Raw genomic sequence first — 20,872 nt, 5'->3', positions numbered from 1 at the left:
ATATAGTATATAATACATACTATTATTTATTCAAAATATCACCATTATTATATTATTTTTTATGTTTGTTGTAATTTGTAATTGAAAATATATTTAAAAAAAATTATTTATTTTGTGTAACTTGAAATCTTGAGTCTTGCTGCTAAAATAGCGGTAAAAACTGAAGCCAACAAAATTACTTCACTCCCTACTAGAATTCTATCTTAGATTTTCGACAATCATTTTATAGATTTATTTGAAAATACTTAATGAAGGACATGCTGGCTTCACTGCAGTTTTTACTCCACAAGCTATTTCAATAAAAATAAAAAACGTCCCTCTTCAGTCTCTTCACACATTGTACTTATCACGATTTAAACCGTGTTAAGAACGATGATGCTTATCATAAAAATGTTATCACCGTGGCAGCCATTTTATGATTATGAGAACTCGCCAACACACCTATTTACTTAGTCACGGGTATCACAATTTAATATATTTATTATTTGATAACGATTATTTATTATTCGTGCATTATTTTTTTATAATGACGTGTTTTTCAGTGGTCTTGACGATTATAAAACGGTAAACACAATTTATTATAAAACATAATACGACTGAATACTGGTTCATACATTCAACAGCAATGTCGGATTCGGATGGGGAATTCGAGAGTGCGGACGAGGACATCAAAGGCAACCAAGGATGGGAAGTGGAAAGCGATTTGGATTTGTCAGACAACGAAACATCTGTAAAGAATGTAAATGTGGTAAAAAATATACCCGAACACGGTGATCCTTCAAACGAAAAACAACAAGAGAACTGTAGTGAAGAAAGTTCGATACAAACTGCGGAAAATATTCCACCCCGTTTAGAAAAATTTGACAGTTCTAATGAGAAGAGCAATCATGCAAAGTCTGAACAACCTAGTTCTCCTGCCCAAATAGAAAAACTCTCATCTCAAATTAATAAACTAACCGTGGACGAAAGTAGTAACTCATCTCAACAACCGCCTGACAACCAAAACCGAGATTCCGAAAATGAGCCAAAGGCCACCAGTGTCGGAAGTTCACAAAACTCTGTGAGTACTTGTGTTAAGCTAATTACTACAAGTTGGTTTTTTTTTAGAATTTTTATTTTATGTTTGTGTAATCTTTTTACCTGAATTATACACACATGTAGGGTGGTTGGGGAGGATGGTCGAGTAGTTGGAGTGTCAACTCCATCATATCAACTGCAAGCGCTCTGACTAATCAAGTGTCTCAAGGATTAACTAATGTGATCGATGCCAGCATTGGGGCACCGGCTCCTGAAGAATTAGCATCTGTCGATAGAGCGACAACAAAGACTGGTATTAATTCTAAAAGTGGTAAATTTATTGACAATTATCGTCTAATCGAATCTTGACTATATTAATGTTCAAACTAGATGAACACGTCGAAAATTCTTCAGAATCTATTTTGGGCGCAAATTACTTTTTGAATAATGTAAGTCAATTCACAAAAATTGTCGAGTCAACTGGTTCCAAAATCATTACTGGCGGTTTGGATACCTTGGAAACGGTCGGCAAAAAAACTCTGGAAGTACTTCAAGAAGGAGATCCAGGATTACGAAAGAAGCGAGCTCTGTTTTTCCAAAACAGCGAAAAAATCAATCTATCTCAGGTATTGCACTTTTTACAAGTGTAAATACAGTCGAGTCTCGATAACTCTTATGTTTTCTGGTCTTTGAAAAATCCTGTTTACATTCAGTTTGATATTGAGTGCAGTTGAATGGTAAAGAAATATTTTAAATACTTATATTGTAGATTTTGTTTGATAACAACCAGAAACTACGGTAAACTAGTACTATGTGAAAACCAGTAAAAATACACAATTAATTTACAATAATAATATTAAATCAATTTTAAACTCATAATTAATGTTGATAAAAGTTTATGGTACACTTATTTTTATTCCCGTTGGTTACGAGACCCAACTATAATGTTTTATATTAAAAAAGATCACCGTTGTAATAAAATAATTTAATTTAAACAACAAGGTTTTACAAGAAGCTAAAGAAAAAGCTGAAATTGAATCGAAACACAACAACCAAGAAAATGAAATAGTCAAGGGATACGCTTATATGTTTGATCAGTTTCAAGGTTAGAAAAATTCCATCGTATAATTTTTATTACAATTAGGAAACAATGCTTCCCCAACGTGTAAATAAATTATCGCCAAACACGCAAATTCTACGGATATCATCTTTTATGATTTATGTTATTGAATTAAATGTTTTTTTTTTTTTATATAGGTTTAATTCATTTGGAGAGCTTAGAATTGATATCCAAACAGTGTCAAATGAAATTGCAAACAGTTTTGTTGACTTACTCGGGTTCAAAGTTAACCGATATTCAAGACGAACTAGAACACATCAAAGAACTTTGTTACCTTGAATGCGACGACGACGAGAAACTAATGGACAGCAAAGAATTTCAAGACGCTTTATCGCGTTGTACCGGTCAATTTAATTTCGACATAAAAACAAACAAAATAATTAGGGTAATTTATTTTAATGTGGGTTTATCATTGGTTTTCACTTTAATTAAAACTATTTCAAATAGGTAAGTGAAAAAATAGAAGAAAAATCATGTACAAAAGATTCGGTGGATAGCGTTCACGACGACGCTATCGCCGCATTAGCTGAATTAACTGCAACGGCTATGGAAGTATTTTATAAATTGGGAGAAATGTTGATGATCGACACAGAAAAGCAACAAGTTTCGCAAAAGGCGGAAGCTCTCACTCTGTAAGTGGAATAACCGGCCATTATTAAAATAATGGCAAACAGTTTTTAAACATTTGTTGTTATTCATTTAGCCTCAACGAAGCCATTTGCTGTCGAATTCGTTCCGTCGCCTACAACTATGCGTGTTTGCTTACAAAACTCGACGCAGCCAGTACTTCCAACCAAATAAGCGATATTTACCTCGAAGTAACCATTATATACCACTTTTGCATTTTATTATCACGTATGTTTTGTTGAGGTTTATTTTTATAACTTTTTTTTTTAGTCTTCAAATAGCAGTTCTTACATTCAAGACGCTGCACAATTATTGACTCCGATTCTACAACTATACGTGATCTAATTCAACGCGGTCTTAAGTAAAATACAAAAAAAATGTATTTATTGTCCTATAAGAATGTGTGTTAAGCACATATTTTACCCTTTTTTAAATAGTTTGCTTCGACAATTTTTTTTATGTAAAATGTGTTTAATACAAAACTTCATACATAATAATATGTGTAGTTGTACTTTTACTTCCATTTCATTATTGTTTTTGTATCACTTTTATAATATACCAGTCATAAATAAGAAATGAACAGGAAGTTTTAAAATAAAATATACTCATTCGATAATATTTTGTAAAAACTGTTAATTTGTTTATTAAAAAAAAACATATAAAAACATTTGTATTAATGAACCTGAATAGCTTCAAAATCCTGGTCAGCACAAATCGCCTGAAATAATTTTAATAGCACACCATAAATGGGACAAATAGGAACGCAACCAGAAAAACATATTTGAATTATTCTAGCATTAAAAATGTAATCGTTTTGGTTCATCCGATAAATGGTAAATATAACAAAATAGTAGAAAAACACATATTGTTAAAATTAAAGCACATAAAAAAAAAAACAAAATATCTTTTTCTAGCTCGTTCCTATTTATCCCGTTTTTATTTATCCCATTTTACGATAATGATTGTTTTAATTTGTCCAAAGCATTTAAATTATATTCATCCCTTGATTAAATAATATACATGTGTTTATGTTCTTATTAGAGTATGTAAGGTTAAAAATGTTGTGTCAATATAGTTCTTGTAAAAAAAAATGTTAGTAATTCTTAATCTTGACAATGTAATAGTTACGTACTATTAAATTAATTTAAAAAATAAAAAAGACATGCACATTTATGAAACAAACAGTTGAGTTGCCTGTGAAATAGTTAAAACAAAAGTTTAGATTTTAATCGGTCTGTTGTATGCACTAATGATGGTAACATTGCTATAGAGTATTATTTTTGTGGTTAAGGATTTCTTTAAATGTAAAGACCACTATTTGATGGAACCGGAAATATAGGATGGGCATTTTCTTGAAATATTATACCTTACATTATCCAGCATTTGAAATCACATCATTGTACATACTATAAATAATGTTAATTTTTTTCTCAAGTATTTAAAATACTCCTGAAATATATTTTGGTAGTAATACGATAAATATTTTGAAAAATCATTTGATTAGTATTTTAACAGCAAATATTCAACAAATACATACTTATGTAGATGTATTTTTTACAACACTGCACCTATCGAACCAAAGTCACATATTATTATATATTATAATGAAAAATGTTTATTTTTTTTATGAAATATCCATATATTTACTCGTACGATAAATTTAAAATCCATAAACCAATAATATTTGTCATAACAGCTAAGTAATAAGTTAGTTTTTAGGTGAAATATATATTTGTATGCAATTTTCTGTTTTTGTCAATATAAAATACATAACAAACATATCAGCTAATAAATTGAATGAATGTTATTGTTTAAACATTATTAGCCTATTGATTATTATCTAGTTAAAAAATACTTATTAAATATAATAAATGTAAATAAGTATTTTTTTTTTATTAAAACAAAACTTTTAACTATTCCTTATTTTTGGTATGGACTTAAAATCATTAAACGAGCAAATATATATAATATAAATTTCAAATTTCATTATTATGCCGAGTTATTACATCATAATAAATATACATAAACTTTGGTGGTCATTTAAGTCCAATTTTGGCAATTAATAGATTTCAAAAATATATTGCTAAAATCAGACTAAACTCAGCTTATAATCATCCCCCTAAGATTTATATATATATATTTTTTTTTTACTAGTTTTTTTTTGTACAACGTCAAAGAAATAAAAAATTAACAAATACCACATGAACACGCAAAATATTTCCGTTAGAAAATAAATCACTTAACTTCTTTTTCACTAACCACGACACTATGAAAAGCAAAAAAAAACTAACTTTCTTTTAAAAAAAAATAACACTAGGCTACACCACCAACAGACACAATCACTGGTAAGCAGTCATATTTTTACTTTAGTTTTGAAACCATGTAAATTTAAATAAAACACAAATGATTAATTTTTAAATATTTGTATAATGTTTTAGTAAATTTTAAAAAAAATAATACAACATCTTAAAACATTAAAAAAACATGCTGATTGAAAAAAAAAATACATTTAAAACGCGAATTACACTATATTTCGATTTATTTGTGAGAACGCACATTTGTATTAAAATTTATTGATTAATTAAAACAACAGTTGTCAACACTAAAAAATGAGAAAAAAAATACTACCAAATCGCCACCAATTGGGTAATATTTTTACACTGTAATTTAGAAGTAGATAGTAGAAGTAATTGCATAGTTATAGAACTGTATAAATATAATCACTATTTAATTGAATCATTATCATACGTTTCACATAATAAAGAAAATAATTTAATCACTTTAATACACAAAAATAACTTATAGTATTATTATTACGAACTAGAAATGTTATCACTATAGAGAAAATCGTATGATTAATGTTATGCACTTCACACCTTTTTTTTTTTTTTTTTTTTTTATGAAACTTGTGTGTGAATTTGAAACATTAAAAAAATTTAATTATAATTTATTGAAAACAACAATTAAAGCACATTGCAAAAAATGAAAAACTTACACGTTGAAAATCGTAAACAAAGTTACTTTCGTTGAATTCATACTTTCAATTAAAAGCCGTAGCTATTTAATGAAACCGGCAATAAAATAAAAATAAAAACCCTCTAATTTACTAATATTGTTTGTCATTAACCATCTAACCTTAAACTAAATGTTTTCAAGTAACTTATATAATACCTAGTTTAAATAATTTCGTTATTTAAGTTTAAAAAAAAATAAAAATGACGGATAAATCCGAAGTATTAAGGCAGGTCATAAAAAATGATTATAGTTGGAAAAAGATTCGAGACTACTAGGAAACGCCTCCGCTAACAACAACGATAACTAAATGATCGTCTTTTAATGATTCGTTGCTCAAATGTTTAGCACTTTGTTTTAATAATTTTGCCGAATACTCGCAAGGGGGAAATGCGTATAGAACACCGGTTGGTTCTGGTTCCTTACCTATTAAAGATATAACACCAGCAGCCTCCTTCTGTTTCAAATAAGTCACCAAATTACGTAAAGGTCGTATTTGCACCAAAGCATCGTCGTTAGCAATCGTGCTAGTGGAACAAGGCATTGCCAAGAATATAGCATTAGTCTCGGCACTCATTATACGTTTGGTTACGTCTTCCAATTTCGGTTCGTCTAGCCGCAATCGTTGGGTAATACGTAACGTGGATTTTCCTTCTTCGTCTTTCATCATCGATTCTATTACACTGAGGTCGCCGGAAGTCAAATGACATTTGGCGGGGAATTGTGAACTCTTCAATACAAGGCTGCCCTGCCAGGTATCAGTACACTTACGAGCCAAATCATTTAATGTACGGACAGAACTCAAAGAGCCGGAAGGTTGTACGACGCCTTCTTCAGAATCCATATCGCTGTCAATCGATTGATGAAGTGGAGACCTTTCAGGCGAACGAGGCGAACCAATATCGGAAACAGAGTGTTTGAATGAACGGCCATTGTCATAGCTACTGAAGTCTCTGCCCTCCTCAGCATATTCAGAACGGCCTTTACGATAACTCCTCGAACTATAAGAAGGGTATTCGCCATCGGGCCAACCGTATGGATATTCATCACGTCTTGATAATTCACGTAAATCTCCGGCAGATGCAGCAACGTCATCATGAGACGACTTCGACTTTGATGAATAAGTTAACGTAGGGCTACCACAAACTCCTCCATCAGCAAAATCGGTTCTGAGTTTATGTTCTGGACCTCCTAGAGCCACACCTCTCATTTCCTTAACTGCGGCTGTTGCGGCATCGATACTTTCAAACTGAATATACGCACAAGTATCACCTTTAACATACTCGATTTTTTTAATAACTCCAAATCGATCAAATTCTCGTTCCAACTGTGCTAATGATGTCCACGGGCCTAAGCCGCCAACCCATATTCGTTGTGTAGGAGTAGATTTTCCGTAACCTATTTTGCATTGGAACTTTCCCAGATATTGGCCGGATAATTCAACTTTGGCTCTGTGTGCCATATCCAAATTTTGATATCTAACAAACGCATACGCATTTCCTGTACCAGGTAACGGTCGTTTAACATCAATATCTTCGACGACGCCATATCTACCAAATATACGACGTAATTCCTCATCGGATATCGATATTTCTAAATTTCCTGCAAATAACGTCCTCGTGGCTAATGGATCGTCTTCAGGAGGTATATGATGTAAATAATTGGGGAACTTATCTTTTTTGTCATGCAATAAATGAGGATGAGGATGTGGCCTGAACGGAGGCATAAAATGTCTAGGCGGTGGCCCATATAAAGGGTGGATTGGAGCTAAATGAGGATGGATAGGAGCCACATGATGCAATAACGGTCCTCTAGGGATCATCAACTCATGCGGATGTAGTGGCGGCAGACCAATTTCTCTGAAGTCTCTCGGAGGTAATATCGGAGGAAGACTACCATACGGAAGCCTATCGTAAAACCTATCAGCTGGATGAGGTCTATGAAGTTCTTGAGGAATGGGTGACCTATGATAATAACGGTCGTAATCTGGAGAGTAGCTTCGAGAACGAGAACGCCTAGCAGGCCTAGATTCATAATGATCTCTAGAACTTCGACTTTCATAAACAGGCGTGACTACGGCTATTTTATCAAATAAACTTATTCTAGGCTTACTGTGTTTAGCGTCTTTGGCATCTTCTGAACTTCTAAAACACACATAAGCCACTCTTTCCTCTAGCTCATGAGAGACTCTGACTGAAAATTCTCCAAACTTTCGATACTCTCTATATAGTGTTTCTTTAACTTGTTCATCGTTAGCTTTAGGATGTAAAGCACTGACACACAAAACTTTGTAGGTAGGATGAGATCGGTCTAATTCTCTGGAGCGACCAAACTCATCACGTTCCGAGTTATACCTGGACGGCCTAGGACTGGGTGGCGATCTGGCTCGACGACGCATACGTTCTGGCGATCCTCTTTCGTCCGAACTACCATCGTACCGATTAATGCTTCCGTGTCGTTTTTTCCGTGACATTGGCGGAGAATCGCGGCCATAACTTCTGCGTTTCATGTTTTCGATTTTAACAGTGATTGTTTTAGACTTAAAATCTCTAGGCAATCCAATCATTCACACCACTGCACATTAAAACCATAAAATTACCTAAAAATATCGATATTTATTTAATTAAAAACATAATATTAAACAGTGTCCACATATTGTGTTACTTTCAATATAACTAGGGGTACTAGGTAGTTTTCACATTTTAAAAAGTAACTACACGATTATATCAAAAAAACGGTAGCTGCCAAACTCACTTTAATAAATTGCAAAACACAAACAAGTCGTCTACACCGCAGCGGCGGAGGTCACTAACAGCCGTAAATAAAGTCAAATTGAAAAAAAAAAAACGAACCGAAACTTAATTGTCGAAAAAAATAATGCAACTGTAATGTCGTTAACGTTTTAAAAATGTGTCCGAAAAGTGATTAAATTATCAACGGCCGACACACGAAACAAAGGCGACGGCACAAAATTTTAGTCACGTCTACGGCGGACACTCTAAATGCCACACTATAAAAACAAAATGGCTCTCTGTTGTCGATTGTTTGACGGTGCACGCCGATAGTGAACATGTATATCGATTATTTGGTAAAATTGAAAATAATTATTCATTCGTTCGGTTTACGAGAGTTACAAATGACAAGTGCCGGAAATATCGTAATTTGACTATTAAACGTAAAAATGAATTTTACTTGGATCAAAAAACCGAATTAACGAACCATAAACATTTGTATTAGGTACTATCGATATGTTGAACATTTGAGGTTAAGAAATATACCTTTTGGCGGGAAAAGTTTTGTGCATTTAAAAAACGCTTGCCCGCCACCAAATATTAAATGTTTAAATCGAACAATCGTCCAAATCCTCAAGTATAAAATTATAAAGCGAAACAAATATTTTATATAATATTTTATAAAAATCGTTTTCGTTATTCCATGTGAAAAGTAGAGTGAACTTAAAAAGCAGTGAAAATAAAGTTGGCATCTAAATATAATAATTTATCAAGCTCTAAAAAAAAGAGAAAAATTTAATAAAAACTAAAATAATTCACAAGACCATATAATTATTTAAAAAAAAAAATACAATACGCGATTAATTATATTTTTAGTAATTGCATAAAAGTTATCCTAGGTACACATAACTGTATAACAAAAATTGATACAAAGAAAACGTTGTATACAAAATATCGGTAATATATTAAACAATACAATAGAAAAATATATTATAGATGAAAAAATCAAGTGCGTTCCTTAAAAGTATAGGTATTATATACGTATATGATGGGCAATATAAAATTTTGATTATTACAAGCATGAAAAGTTTACACGAGCATTCATTCTTGTAAGACAAGTTTGGCGAACTGTTCTTCGCTGATGTCTAATAAACTTATCAGTGCTTTCCATCCGTTGTTTTGGGTCGACAGCACGTACAGGTTGGTCAAATCTCTTAGGCTTGTTTTCTTTCCCAACACCAGACTCTGGCATATTCTGGCACACACGCTCGTCTATGTGTCAAAGTAAATGAAACTTTTTAGTTTTTATCGATACAAACTGTTTTTGGTGTATATAAAAATTGTACACACGTGTAACAGCGACAGTTCCAAACCGCTGAGGGATCTGTGCCGTTGGTAAGCTTTTATAAATGGCCGAATAGCCACGTTTGATAGGCTCGGGTTATCGTTTTTAAACTCTTGTATTATCAAATAACACAACGAAACGGCCAATTCGAAAAACGTGAGAGACCATACCACGTCGCCAAAATCGATGACTCCTCTTACTTTTTTGTCTTTAACGATAATGTTGTTGAAGCTAAGGTCACCGTGAATGATACCTAAAACGAAGCAACGGTAATGGACTATACACTCTCTCAGATATAGGCTATAGCTGTGTACTAATAATTATTATAATTAATATTTAGAAAAATTAGGGTTAACGACAAAATCGTCTATCTATGATTATTAATTGTAGCCGTTGTTGCCTATAATTATCATAGAGTAATAATATAAAGAGATAAACTAACATATACTAGCTTGTATGCAAGAGCGAAGTAAAAAGTAAGACTAAAACCAGTATGACCACATAAAGGAATAAAAAACTCTTTATTGTCCAACAAATAAAACAACTAGGCATTGTTGTTAATTATTACAAATAAATAGCTAAAACTTATATAACTTATATACAAATCAATAATAATAAATTTTATATATTTTATCGAATTTAAAAACAATATTTTTCAAAATACTGTTATCATTGATATCTTATCACCACGATATATTGAACGATAATTATTTTCTTCTATCTTGGCAGACTGACTTTAGTCCTACTTTTTGCAACACATTAAAACTACTGTAGCTACCGCCTGCCTATAATAGAGCAAAAATCGACAAAAAAAATGAAAATATTTTCAAATACCTGTTCACTCACACATGGCAATCTAGAAATTAACAAAAAAGTATGACTACATATTTTTAAAAAAAATCGTAGATGATAATCTCACTCTATATCTACCTTCAGTCTATATTTCCAGACCATATGTCCTAAAACTCTGCTCGGAAAATAAAAAATAAAAAAAATAGTCAACACCCCTTTAAACATCTTCTGAGGGCGTTTTATACAAAATGTACACATTTTTTATACTTTTTTCCAACAGGTCCTTTTGGGACAGCACTGAGCTTTGGAATTTATTTAGAACGTTTTTAATCATGTCTCTTTGGTTTTGTTCGTCGAAAACATCAATAAACTTGAGCACATTAGCTGCATTTTCCAGAGCCCAAATATGCTCCTGTCTGTGAAACCCTTCGTGGTCGAAAGTCTGCAAAAGTATAAAACATTTACACGGTTTTAGCAATACAATGAAATATAGGTGTATAGAATATTTATTTATACTCGAAATTTGTTCGTCAAATATCCAACGCACGATCCGAAATTGTCTGCCAAATCGTTGTCTAATTGAACGTTTTCTAATGTGATACCTTCGATATACTTACACATGCGAACAACGTGTGTTTTACCATCTTAAAACATATGATAAAAAATCGGTTACGGTTATTTTGTTTCAATTGTAACCCGTTTAATCCCGTTTTTTTTATAATAATTTCAACATTTAGCATTACTACAAAGCAAACATATAAAACGTGTTGTATATTATTAGCTTACTTATAACCAGACTTCGATAGCCTTGTCCATTTTTGTTTAACATTGGTGTAGGAAAATTAATTTCGGAGTCACCTGAGCATTAAATTATACAAAAAAAAAAAAAAAAATAGTAGTGTTAAGCAAATAAAAGTGTGTACTTAAATGTTGCATTAGTTTTGTCTGCGCTTCCATTAACGAAATATTGGCTGCGTCTACAGAATTGACAAACTTTATCACTACTCCTTCGGATGGAAATTTTATTCCTTCAGAACAACTTTTTGCGTTCTAGAGATTATATTAAATTAAAACAAGTTAAAAATAATTTCGACGACCATATTAGTTTTCATATTATATTGTTATTCATAAATTATGTTACAGTAAGTTTTAGTGGGCAAAGTTAGTCAAATATCAACCTATGTACCTATAAATATAAATATAACCTATGGTGTTCGATTTTTTTTTCAACCTAACGAATGAATATTATATTGAAAAATAGATAGGTCATAGTCTCTAATGTGTCGGCATTTTTCTATTTAATATTAACTATTTTTACTCTAAAAAAGTATCATAGGCAAGTAAACCGTATTCTACGTTCATATTTTAGATTAGAAAAATAGTAAAAAAACGTTGCCAATGGCGTTGTAATGATCTGATAAAATAATGTATATTACCAATGAATAATTATGACTGTACTAACCAATGTACAACATAATTGTTTTATCGGTATACCTAAATGAATACTTTGCAAGCAATTTTCTATACATAACTGAAGTGTTCAAGAGCTAAAGGGTAATGAGTTTAATAAAAAATAATAAAGAAATGAATACACATCGTTGCCAGAGAACCCGAGTCCTCATACATTGCCATTAAAAATAATATACTTGTACGTTTTCAACCTTAATGTTTAGTATTAAATTTAACAAAAGCAGTACCTATACAAAAGTTTGGGTTGAGAAAAATGTTTCGTATACAAACATCTTATAAAAAAATATAATATATATATATTTGTTTTTTTTTGAGAACAATAATTATATAAATAAATTCCAAATTTCGTTCCACGGATAGTGTTATCTAATATCAACAACAATCAGCCATTTTGTTACCTTGATGTCTATCTTTTTTGTTGTTGGTATTCATTCGAAAATAAAAAAATTCAGAGAAATTTAATTGTGCATAATATAATAGAAACAGCTTTTTTAAGCTAAATTTAAAATTCGGTTTACGGCATTGGCAAAAGTTTATTTTAGTGGTATCGATTAATTTCCATTACCTCCACAAAGCAAGAAAATCGACTATCAGTAGACTACAGTTATCTGTGTTATCAGTTGTGATGCTACTCGGTACTCACTGTAATATGAAAATTCTTGTCATCGTAACCATCCAATTTTCGAACTTGCCCATTAATAAAACCGTAATCGTTTTCCAAAATATCTTGGACAAACTTATCGTCTACAGCAGCGCACATATCTTCAGTAACGTCAGCCATTATATTATTATCTATGAATAGATTTATCGATGAAATAAAACAATAATTAAGATACAACGCTTAAAACGCAAAAAAAAAGAGTTAATTGTATGTTATTGACTGATAATTTAGTCTATAAAGGGGTATAAGTATATATTTACTATTTAGCTTTTCACGAAGTAATTACTTGACGCTTGTAGCAAATTTGAAAAAGCAGATGTATATTACTTACTTATAATTACTTTTTTTTTAAGTTTTACGATTTATTTGACAAAAATGTATTGATCACACTGAATAGGCAATATTATTATCCTAATCCTCTCTACAACATGAGTTTCTACTTCAGAGGCCCAAGAATTAAGTGCGTACATACTACAGTAACAACAGTCAATCAACAATGCTACAGTAAATAGTAAACCACGCCCAACGTTAATCTAATCTGTACCGACCCTAGCGGATGATCATAATTTCATTATATTATTTATACTAATAAAATTGTATTAGTGGGGCAAATAGGTAAAACGGTTCGAGCCTCAATTCTCAAAGGTCTCAAATGTCTATTTGTTTATATTTTTCATAATATCAGTTGTTTATTGTTATGTTACAACAGCTGATGAGTAACAACTAGTATGATAACATTTTTATTTCATGGTTCATTGAGCTACTTTGATAATATCACAGATTAAAATATTACAGTTTGTATCTCAATTTGCTTTTTTTCTTCCTCTTCGGTAGTCAATGTAACCTAGAGTGATTGTAAGCTATTTATGACACAGCCTGAAATATAGTAGCTATATAAATCATATTATTAATGAAACTGTATTTTTTATACAAGAATTCCTTATCTGGCAGCCATATCATTAGATATATTATCTATTAGATTTAATCTATTCTGTGGTCATACCGTCATAACACGAGTAGCTACGGTTATTCACATTTCACTTTTAAAGAAATTGGAAATTGAAAAATTGTGACACTTGTTTTAATCAAATCTGTATTAAATAAAATTTTATCTAATATTTGATATTTATATCAATGCGATAATGGCTTTAGGGTTTAGGCCTGCGTTTTAGTGACATGATCACTATGATTCTTTATCAAGTCATTATAGTTTATTCTTTATATTTAAATATACCATATTAAGCTATGAATTAGTTGTCTAGGTATATAATAGGTTCTGTATAAAAAAAAAAAAAGGATACAATGGCGTTTAACATTGAATGATTAAAAATTAATTGCCGAGACTGTTTATGACCGCTTTGATTGCTTATGGATTTTATATGACCTAACGTCCATTATTATTTTGCTTATTGACACAACAGCATGTATATTAATTTAGAAATAAATAATAACAAATGAACTTTTTCTTCGAGTCGTCCTAACTGTTAAAAACAAGATAAACCCTGTGATATTATGGTAGGGACTATAAAATTAAAAAAAAAAAAGTAGGTGTGATAAAATTGAGAAAAACTGACATCGACTTTCACCAGATAGTGGCACAAATAATAAAAACCATTAATAACTATTGTTTAATTTTTCGATGTTGTATTTATTAGGCGGTAATGAAGACCATAATTTTATTATATTATTTAGTAACCAAATAACATTGTGGCAACCGGGTAACGTGTACACTGAATCACAAAACACATTGATAAGTGATAACGTTTGATAAGCGAGTAGACGTGAACGGTGTACTGTACAATATTATTGCGGCTACCTATCAACTATCAAACTGCTGTCTGCAAGCGTCATTTTTTTACATTAGCAAATAGCAATATCTTTTTAATGGTTCTAATGTTCTGTATTGGTAAAAATGTATATGATGTTATAATTTGTTAAAACTTAAATACAAGTATTATTTATAATTAATCCATACTTAAAATTATAATTTTTTTCAAATAGACGTTTCAGTGAATATATTTGATTAAAATGCATAGTTCATTCTACCTAGTACAGCTTTTTATCATTTTAAGCGTATTCCAACAAGGTTTCTGTTATTTCCTGACGGTAGACGCACACGCTGAAGAATGTTTCTTCGACAAAGTCGAAATCGGAACCAAACTAGGTAAGAATAATATAACATCGATGCCAGATACAAATAATAGGTATTGTGTTTTGTTTGCTACACAAGCCAGTTTAATGTTTATCACTAGACAATAGTACATTTCCTCTTTTTTGCCCGAAATGTAATTATACCTACTTACATTTGTGTCAAAAATGAATATGTCTCGTTTTCTCTTGACAAAAGTATGTTCGGTTCAATATGGGTTAAAGTTTGTGAAAAATACTAGTTTTCTTGGAAAAGAATGAAACTCACACAACTTACGGTCGTGGCAAGCAAGACGTACTAGCATTTGCCATAAAAATGTGAATACACTATTTTATGTTGCAAAATACAAATACCATATTTCGTGAATGAAATCTTATATTACTTTTTGTAAAACAGGTTGACATTTTAAAAATAAATACCTAGAGTGCGTTATATGATATGTATTTTTTCTTTTAGGTTTAATGTACGAGATCTCTGAAGGTGGATTTTTGGATATTGATGTCAAAATATTAGATCCTGACGGTGAAATCATTTATGAAGGATTACGAGAATCAAGTGGCAAATTCGCTTTTGCTGCTGCCAAAAAAGGTGCTTACACATATTGTTTTAGTAATCAAATGTCTACAATGACTCCGAAAGTGGTATTATTCAATATGGAAATAACTGAACCACAACAAGCCAAACTTGAACATGAAGTTAAAGGTAATTAAAAAACCAATTATTATTTCTTGCTGTACCCCACTTTTTTTAACCCCAATGGTGTCATTTGGGAGTGAGCAACTTAACTATTTGATATTATACTCGAATGATTTAGTTTAACCACTTTATGTGAAAATAAAAATATGTGTATGAAATAAATAATATTTTGTCAAGTGATAAAGAGACACAATTTTGTAGTTGTAAAATTGTATAAGAAAAAAGCTACACAAAAAAATGTCCATCTCGATTTTATTATTTGTTATTATCCATTCGCTCAAATACTTTTCAAGTTGCTGGAGTTATTTTCGCGATTATTTTTGTACTATTTTGGTTTAAAACTATTAATAAAAAAAAAAAATATATTTATAAATATATAAACCAAATTATTTATTTTTTAACCTAAATTCCCATTTTTTATATTATATTTAATTTAAAAATTTCATTTATTATTATTTACACATTTAAACATAATAAATAAATATATAAACCATAGCATCCTAGTTATAATACTTTGAAGTAGCAATCTTATATCAGTAATTTTCAAATGCCAACTGTTTTCAATGAACTATTATTTTTTTTACAGGCGACGAACAAGAAGGTGAACATGAAAAGTTGGAATCAATGTTAAGAAATTTGGGATCCGCATTAACCAGTGTAAAACATGAACAAGAATACATGAACGTCAGAGATAGAAATCACCGGGCAATTAATGAGTCTACTAATAAACGTGTGGTAATGTGGTCATTTTTTGAGTCTTTCGTTTTACTGTCGATGACAATTGGCCAAGTATACTACTTAAAAAGATTTTTTGAAGTCAGAAGAGTTGTATAATTTTTTTTCATATATTTAATTGGATGTTCTTTTCTACATTGTTTTTTTTTTATTCGTAATTTTTCTTATTAAATAAACATAATTATAAATTTTAACTAAAACTGTTTTTATTTTTTCTACAATCCATTTCATGTTGCAGAACTAAAATATTATTAACTACGATACAGTTTTTATTTGTATTACGATATTTCTTAGGTTCTTTCCAATATTGTTAGTTGCGTTATTAGAACAAGACGTATCAATTGGTGGTAGTTATAATACTATAGAGCAGTACCGTTAAAATTATTATAAGTTAACAAATTATTTAAGAGTAATATAAGATTGTTGGAAAATAATTAATTGATTATTTTATAGATGTTAAAATTTTTTTTTTTTATTGATAAATGTGTTTAATTATATATTTCTTTTTTATATATTATGTAGTCAAAAACAGTGTTTGACATTGGTGCTTAGCTGAAAAGGATATAAATTATAGACCAATGCAATGAATGATTGTTTATGTAATCTGTTGTATGTTCCTGGCTTATTGTGGTCATTTACATTGTTTATGGTTTAATTATGGCTCTCGGGTATTGAAGACACTTTAAGAACAAGGGCCCAATTTAAACTTTCTCAGGACTGGAGACATAAAAAAATGATTTAATAAAAACCAATTATTTTCTTCACAGATTTAAAACTATTATCCTATTTAATGCTATAAAATTAATTAAAAATTAACTTCAATACAAGGTAAAACATTTTATTTGTAATATTGGGTCCTTTTTTTTAATTAAAGTATTCAAAATATAAGTTTATATTTATTTTACGAGAAAAAACTCATTTTTGTATGAAATATAATATTTTTTTCCGTTTAAATGACGTAATCTGTTGCACAGTATAATACTAATAGACTTAAAAAAAAAAATGATAACTAGAATACATTTTATTTTATGCATACAAAAACCCCGAGGGGAAACTATTGCTCATATGACTTGCCCTTAGGTATAAAATAACTAATTAACATTAACTAAATAATATTTTATTAATAAAACAACTTTTAATTTATTATGTATTACTTAACTTTTGTGTAATCATCACATTGTTATAGTACAGAAAATAACAGCACTTTGAGAAATAACAGAATATTTACTTTATAGGACGACTTTTTTAATTATGTACATTGTTCTGTTTAAATTACCTTTATTATATTTTAGAAAAATTTAGATTACTATTAACCTCCCATATGAGAGTTTGGACATTTTGATCGTTATTTAGTTTTTTTCTAGTCCTTTGAACGACTGATAAAACTTATTATTAGATTTTTATATTTTCAGTAACGTTTGCCACTTGGTAAGTGAGGTATGTTATTTAAATTTTTTTTGTTTTTTTATAGTTTAGAAACAAAAAACGGGCGGGCGATTGGGTGACGTGTCTGTTATGTGTACATTGTACATAGGCACCACACACATAATGCATGTATACATCTATTAACAAACAACCAAATGTGCTGTGGCAAATGGCAATAGAAATTTAAATAATACTAACTACACACACGAGATACTCAACTCTGAAACTAGTGTATAGCTATAGTACCTATTCGTTTTATTTATTTATTTTTTAAATTTAATTACAACAGCTTTATTCGTATAAAATTGTATAATGATCATACCGTTGTGTATAACAGAACTGATTATAATTTTGAGCGTTTTGACACAAGGACTCGGTTATTACTTAACGATTGATGCTCACACCGAAGAATGCTTTTTCGACAATGTCGAAGTTGGAACTATGATGAGTAAGATAAAAATATATTCACCACACGTCGAGATTTTGCCATTACATCAATGTACATTTTTGTTCGAATAAATTAATTTAAAAAAAAAATGGATTATCCCTTATGTGCATTGAAGAGGTCTTTTTTTTTCTGAACATTTCAGACCAAAAACAAAAAGGCTGGCAAAATGTTGTCTACTATAGCATGGTCCCATTTAAAATTTGTTAAGGGGATTGCATGCGGTTGGTTTTAAGGAGTTTTGTATAGGCAATATTTAAGAAAAAAGTGGTTTTAATAAATTTCGATCATGTCAATTAATTTAATGATTAATTTGTATAAGCATCATGGTATTATTTTGTCTATAAGTAAAAACCATTTTGGTTAATATAACATACATTTTTTGTTCCATCGCACAGGCAGAACCAGTAATCCGATAAGTAATCTGAAAACAAATTTGAATACGTCATGAAGTTTACTTACGATCCGTCAGTGTACTTTTTTGATATCTTATTCCAACTATATATAAAACACATTTGAACATTATATAAAAATTTCAATTTTAAAAATCAAATTTGGAAATGGATGAAATTAAAAATTGAAAAAAGTACTCTGACCGATCATAAGTAAACTTCATGGTTAGGTACGAGTCTTTGGCTACTTTACTAAGTTATGTTGGAAACAGTTTTTAATTTTTTTTTTATAATATAAAATAATTGCATATTCATGTTGAAAAACAAATTAAATTTAACAACACAGTATAAATAGGCCAACAATTGTTTTCTTTTTACAAAATTGAAATTTTTACCAGCGAGTTTCACAATTTTCCACACAGCACTATCATTTATTTAGCCACTAAAATGGCCTTTAGGTGGTTTTCATAGAAGAAATGTTAAAAGATAAAAATAATACCTTGAAACTTGTTGAAATTAACCTAAAAGTAAATTGACATGATCGAAACTAATAAAAAAAAACACGTATACTATGTAGACCTAACCTAACCGTGATATTTTTTGTATTTATTATTTACATCTAGGTTTTATGTACGAGGTATCAGAAGGGGGTTTTTTGGATATTGACGTTAATGTAATTGATCCGGACGGTGAAATCATTTACGAGGGGTATCGAGAATCGAGTGGCAAATTTCCTTTTGTCTCTGCTAAAAAAGGCAAGTACACGTATTGTTTCAGCAATGAAATGTCCACGATGACACCAAAAGTGGTACTGTTCGATATGAAAATAACTGATCTACAAAAAGACGAAGACAAACAAAAGTATGAAAGTAAGTACAATAATAATTATTCAGAAATAAACATAGAGTAATAAATAATAATATAAAGAGATAAACTAACATATACTAGCTTGTACGCAAGAGCAAAGTAAAAAGTAGGACTACAACCAGTATGTCCACATAAAGGAAAAAAAAATCTTTATTGTCCAGCAAATAAAACACCTAGGCATTGTTGTTAATTAATACAAATAAATAGCTAAAACTTATATACCTTATACACAAATTAAGTATATTATACATTTAGTATATTTTATCGAATTAAAAAACAATATTTTTTCAAAATACTGTTATCATTGATATCTTATCACCACGATATATTGAACGATAATTATTTTCTTCTATCTTGGCACACTGATTTTAGTCCTACTTTTTGCAACACATTAAAACTTCTATATAGCCACCCCCTGGAAATAAATTTTAAACTTGTAAAAGTTATGCAACATATATTTTATTGAACGTTTGAGAGAGATTGAAAATTGATTTTTTTTAGCTTCAGACGACAAAGAACAAGCACAGAGGGATTTGGAAGTTACGTTGAGAACCTTGGAAATCACTATGAGGAACGTACAATATGAACAGGAATACATGAACGTAAGGGATAGAAATCATATGAACATAAACGAGTCCACTAATAAGTGTGTAGTGATATGGGCGTTTCTCGAATGTTTTATTTTGCTGACATTGACGGTTGGCCAGGTATTTTATCTAAAACGATTTTTCGAAGTAAGAAGAGTTATATAATTATTTGATTTAGCTAATAACGTAGGTATAAACTGTAAGTTTTATGTCATATTAAGCATTATGGTATTAAATAGTTTTGACACTTTATGAGAGAATAAGAGTCCAATTTTTTAATTGGGACTCTTCCTATAAAAGTTTTGCTGTTATTTACTCGGTTTACGTTAGTTGTTTAAAAATGTATTAATTACTACATACCCATGCTATCACATGAGTCATGACTGTCATATTCTTACTTATATAATTATTATCTATAAATAATATAATATATTGCATGTTATTGAAGTTAATATTTAGTTAAAAATCTACAATAATAAAACATATTCAAAACAAAATGAATCGCCATTTTTTAAACAACACGTTGTAGTAATATGTTTAATGTTTATAATTTAGGTCATTCGTGTTTGTACATATTACATATAGGAACCTATTAATATTTATATAACTTTTAGAAAGAATAGTTATTATAAAACGTTTTAGTTTTTGACTTTTGTTTGTACAGTTCATTTAAGATATAAACCTACATTTTTAATATTTAACTCAGCTTTTAAGTATATCAGTACACGGTTTAGAAACAGCCAATGAAAAACATAATTAAATGCGTGTTAATTGAAAAAAGTAAATTCATATATTTTTGA

The 20,872-nt window shown here is 30.0% G+C and overlaps 5 protein-coding genes across 8 annotated transcripts; 3 read left to right on the top strand and 2 right to left on the bottom strand.

Annotated features, from left to right (window-relative positions):
• The first annotated feature begins 498 nt into the window (after nucleotides 1-498).
• On the top strand, nucleotides 499-3,760 carry LOC126846197 (protein FAM114A2). 2 transcript variants are annotated; one of them, XM_050585441.1, is made up of 8 exons: nucleotides 499-1,060; nucleotides 1,162-1,348; nucleotides 1,408-1,643; nucleotides 2,020-2,122; nucleotides 2,275-2,522; nucleotides 2,585-2,769; nucleotides 2,841-2,955; nucleotides 3,035-3,760. In XM_050585441.1, the coding sequence occupies exons 1-8, from the start codon at nucleotides 626-628 to the stop codon at nucleotides 3,107-3,109; spliced, it is 1,584 nt and encodes a 527-aa protein (XP_050441398.1). In that variant the 5' UTR covers nucleotides 499-625; the 3' UTR covers nucleotides 3,110-3,760. The 2 variants fall into 2 exon arrangements, with proteins under 2 accessions (XP_050441398.1, XP_050441399.1); XM_050585442.1 differs by having other exon boundaries at nucleotides 1,162-1,330; nucleotides 3,035-3,758.
• A 1,902-nt stretch (nucleotides 3,761-5,662) lies between these two features.
• On the bottom strand, nucleotides 5,663-8,805 carry LOC126846196 (RNA-binding protein spenito). Its single transcript, XM_050585440.1, has 2 exons — nucleotides 8,531-8,805; nucleotides 5,663-8,375 (listed from the first exon to the last, which is right to left on the bottom strand). Exon 2 carries the CDS (start codon nucleotides 8,340-8,342, stop codon nucleotides 6,051-6,053), a length of 2,292 nt encoding a protein of 763 aa, XP_050441397.1. The 5' UTR covers nucleotides 8,343-8,375; nucleotides 8,531-8,805; the 3' UTR covers nucleotides 5,663-6,050.
• Nucleotides 8,806-9,370: 565 nt separating this feature from the next.
• LOC126846338 (hydroxylysine kinase-like) lies at nucleotides 9,371-13,341 on the bottom strand. 3 transcript variants are annotated; one of them, XM_050585659.1, is made up of 8 exons: nucleotides 13,063-13,341; nucleotides 12,759-12,907; nucleotides 11,569-11,695; nucleotides 11,432-11,503; nucleotides 11,162-11,289; nucleotides 10,913-11,087; nucleotides 9,859-10,106; nucleotides 9,371-9,780 (listed from the first exon to the last, which is right to left on the bottom strand). In XM_050585659.1, the coding sequence occupies exons 2-8, from the start codon at nucleotides 12,894-12,896 to the stop codon at nucleotides 9,610-9,612; spliced, it is 1,059 nt and encodes a 352-aa protein (XP_050441616.1). In that variant the 5' UTR covers nucleotides 12,897-12,907; nucleotides 13,063-13,341; the 3' UTR covers nucleotides 9,371-9,609. The 3 variants fall into 3 exon arrangements, with proteins under 3 accessions (XP_050441616.1, XP_050441617.1, XP_050441615.1); XM_050585660.1 differs by having other exon boundaries at nucleotides 13,118-13,341; XM_050585658.1 differs by having other exon boundaries at nucleotides 13,108-13,339.
• A 1,232-nt stretch (nucleotides 13,342-14,573) lies between these two features.
• Nucleotides 14,574-16,790, top strand: LOC126846440 (transmembrane emp24 domain-containing protein 2-like). Its single transcript, XM_050585831.1, has 3 exons — nucleotides 14,574-14,940; nucleotides 15,382-15,627; nucleotides 16,208-16,790. Exons 1-3 carry the CDS (start codon nucleotides 14,805-14,807, stop codon nucleotides 16,453-16,455), a joined length of 630 nt encoding a protein of 209 aa, XP_050441788.1. The 5' UTR covers nucleotides 14,574-14,804; the 3' UTR covers nucleotides 16,456-16,790.
• Nucleotides 16,791-17,915: 1,125 nt separating this feature from the next.
• On the top strand, nucleotides 17,916-20,654 carry LOC126846257 (transmembrane emp24 domain-containing protein 2-like). Its single transcript, XM_050585540.1, has 3 exons — nucleotides 17,916-18,229; nucleotides 19,242-19,487; nucleotides 19,987-20,654. Exons 1-3 carry the CDS (start codon nucleotides 18,094-18,096, stop codon nucleotides 20,235-20,237), a joined length of 633 nt encoding a protein of 210 aa, XP_050441497.1. The 5' UTR covers nucleotides 17,916-18,093; the 3' UTR covers nucleotides 20,238-20,654.
• The last annotated feature ends 218 nt before the right edge of the window (nucleotides 20,655-20,872 follow it).

The sequence above is a fragment of the Adelges cooleyi genome, unplaced genomic scaffold, assembly GCF_023614345.1.
Source record: "Adelges cooleyi isolate 19-005CV unplaced genomic scaffold, UGA_ACOO_1.1 ACOO_flye_CR_arks_rails_tigmint_CR_PRNA_9, whole genome shotgun sequence".
Classification (NCBI taxonomy): domain Eukaryota; kingdom Metazoa; phylum Arthropoda; class Insecta; order Hemiptera; family Adelgidae; genus Adelges; species Adelges cooleyi.
Note: the sequence above shows the minus strand (reverse complement) of the source record. Positions and strands in the feature narration are given on the sequence as shown.

Coding starts and splice junctions, on each gene's coding strand:
- LOC126846196 (XM_050585440.1), bottom strand. CDS start 8,342: ATGATTGGATTGCCTAGAGATTTTAAGTCTAAAACAATCACTGTTAAA.
- LOC126846257 (XM_050585540.1), top strand. CDS start 18,094: ATGATCATACCGTTGTGTATAACAGAACTGATTATAATTTTGAGCGTT. Junction 18,230..19,241: donor CGAAGTTGGAACTATGATGA/GTAAGATAAAAA, acceptor ATTTACATCTAG/GTTTTATGTACGAGGTATCA. Junction 19,488..19,986: donor AGACAAACAAAAGTATGAAA/GTAAGTACAATA, acceptor GATTTTTTTTAG/CTTCAGACGACAAAGAACAA.
- LOC126846197 (XM_050585441.1), top strand. CDS start 626: ATGTCGGATTCGGATGGGGAATTCGAGAGTGCGGACGAGGACATCAAA. Junction 1,349..1,407: donor TGGTATTAATTCTAAAAGTG/GTAAATTTATTG, acceptor TGTTCAAACTAG/ATGAACACGTCGAAAATTCT. Junction 2,956..3,034: donor TAAGCGATATTTACCTCGAA/GTAACCATTATA, acceptor TTTTTTTTTTAG/TCTTCAAATAGCAGTTCTTA.
- LOC126846440 (XM_050585831.1), top strand. CDS start 14,805: ATGCATAGTTCATTCTACCTAGTACAGCTTTTTATCATTTTAAGCGTA. Junction 14,941..15,381: donor CGAAATCGGAACCAAACTAG/GTAAGAATAATA, acceptor TTTTTCTTTTAG/GTTTAATGTACGAGATCTCT. Junction 15,628..16,207: donor ACTTGAACATGAAGTTAAAG/GTAATTAAAAAA, acceptor TTTTTTTTACAG/GCGACGAACAAGAAGGTGAA.
- LOC126846338 (XM_050585659.1), bottom strand. CDS start 12,896: ATGGCTGACGTTACTGAAGATATGTGCGCTGCTGTAGACGATAAGTTT. Junction 11,290..11,431: donor CTATCGAAGTCTGGTTATAA/GTAAGCTAATAA, acceptor ATATGTTTTAAG/ATGGTAAAACACACGTTGTT. Junction 9,781..9,858: donor TGGAACTGTCGCTGTTACAC/GTGTGTACAATT, acceptor TTTGACACATAG/ACGAGCGTGTGTGCCAGAAT.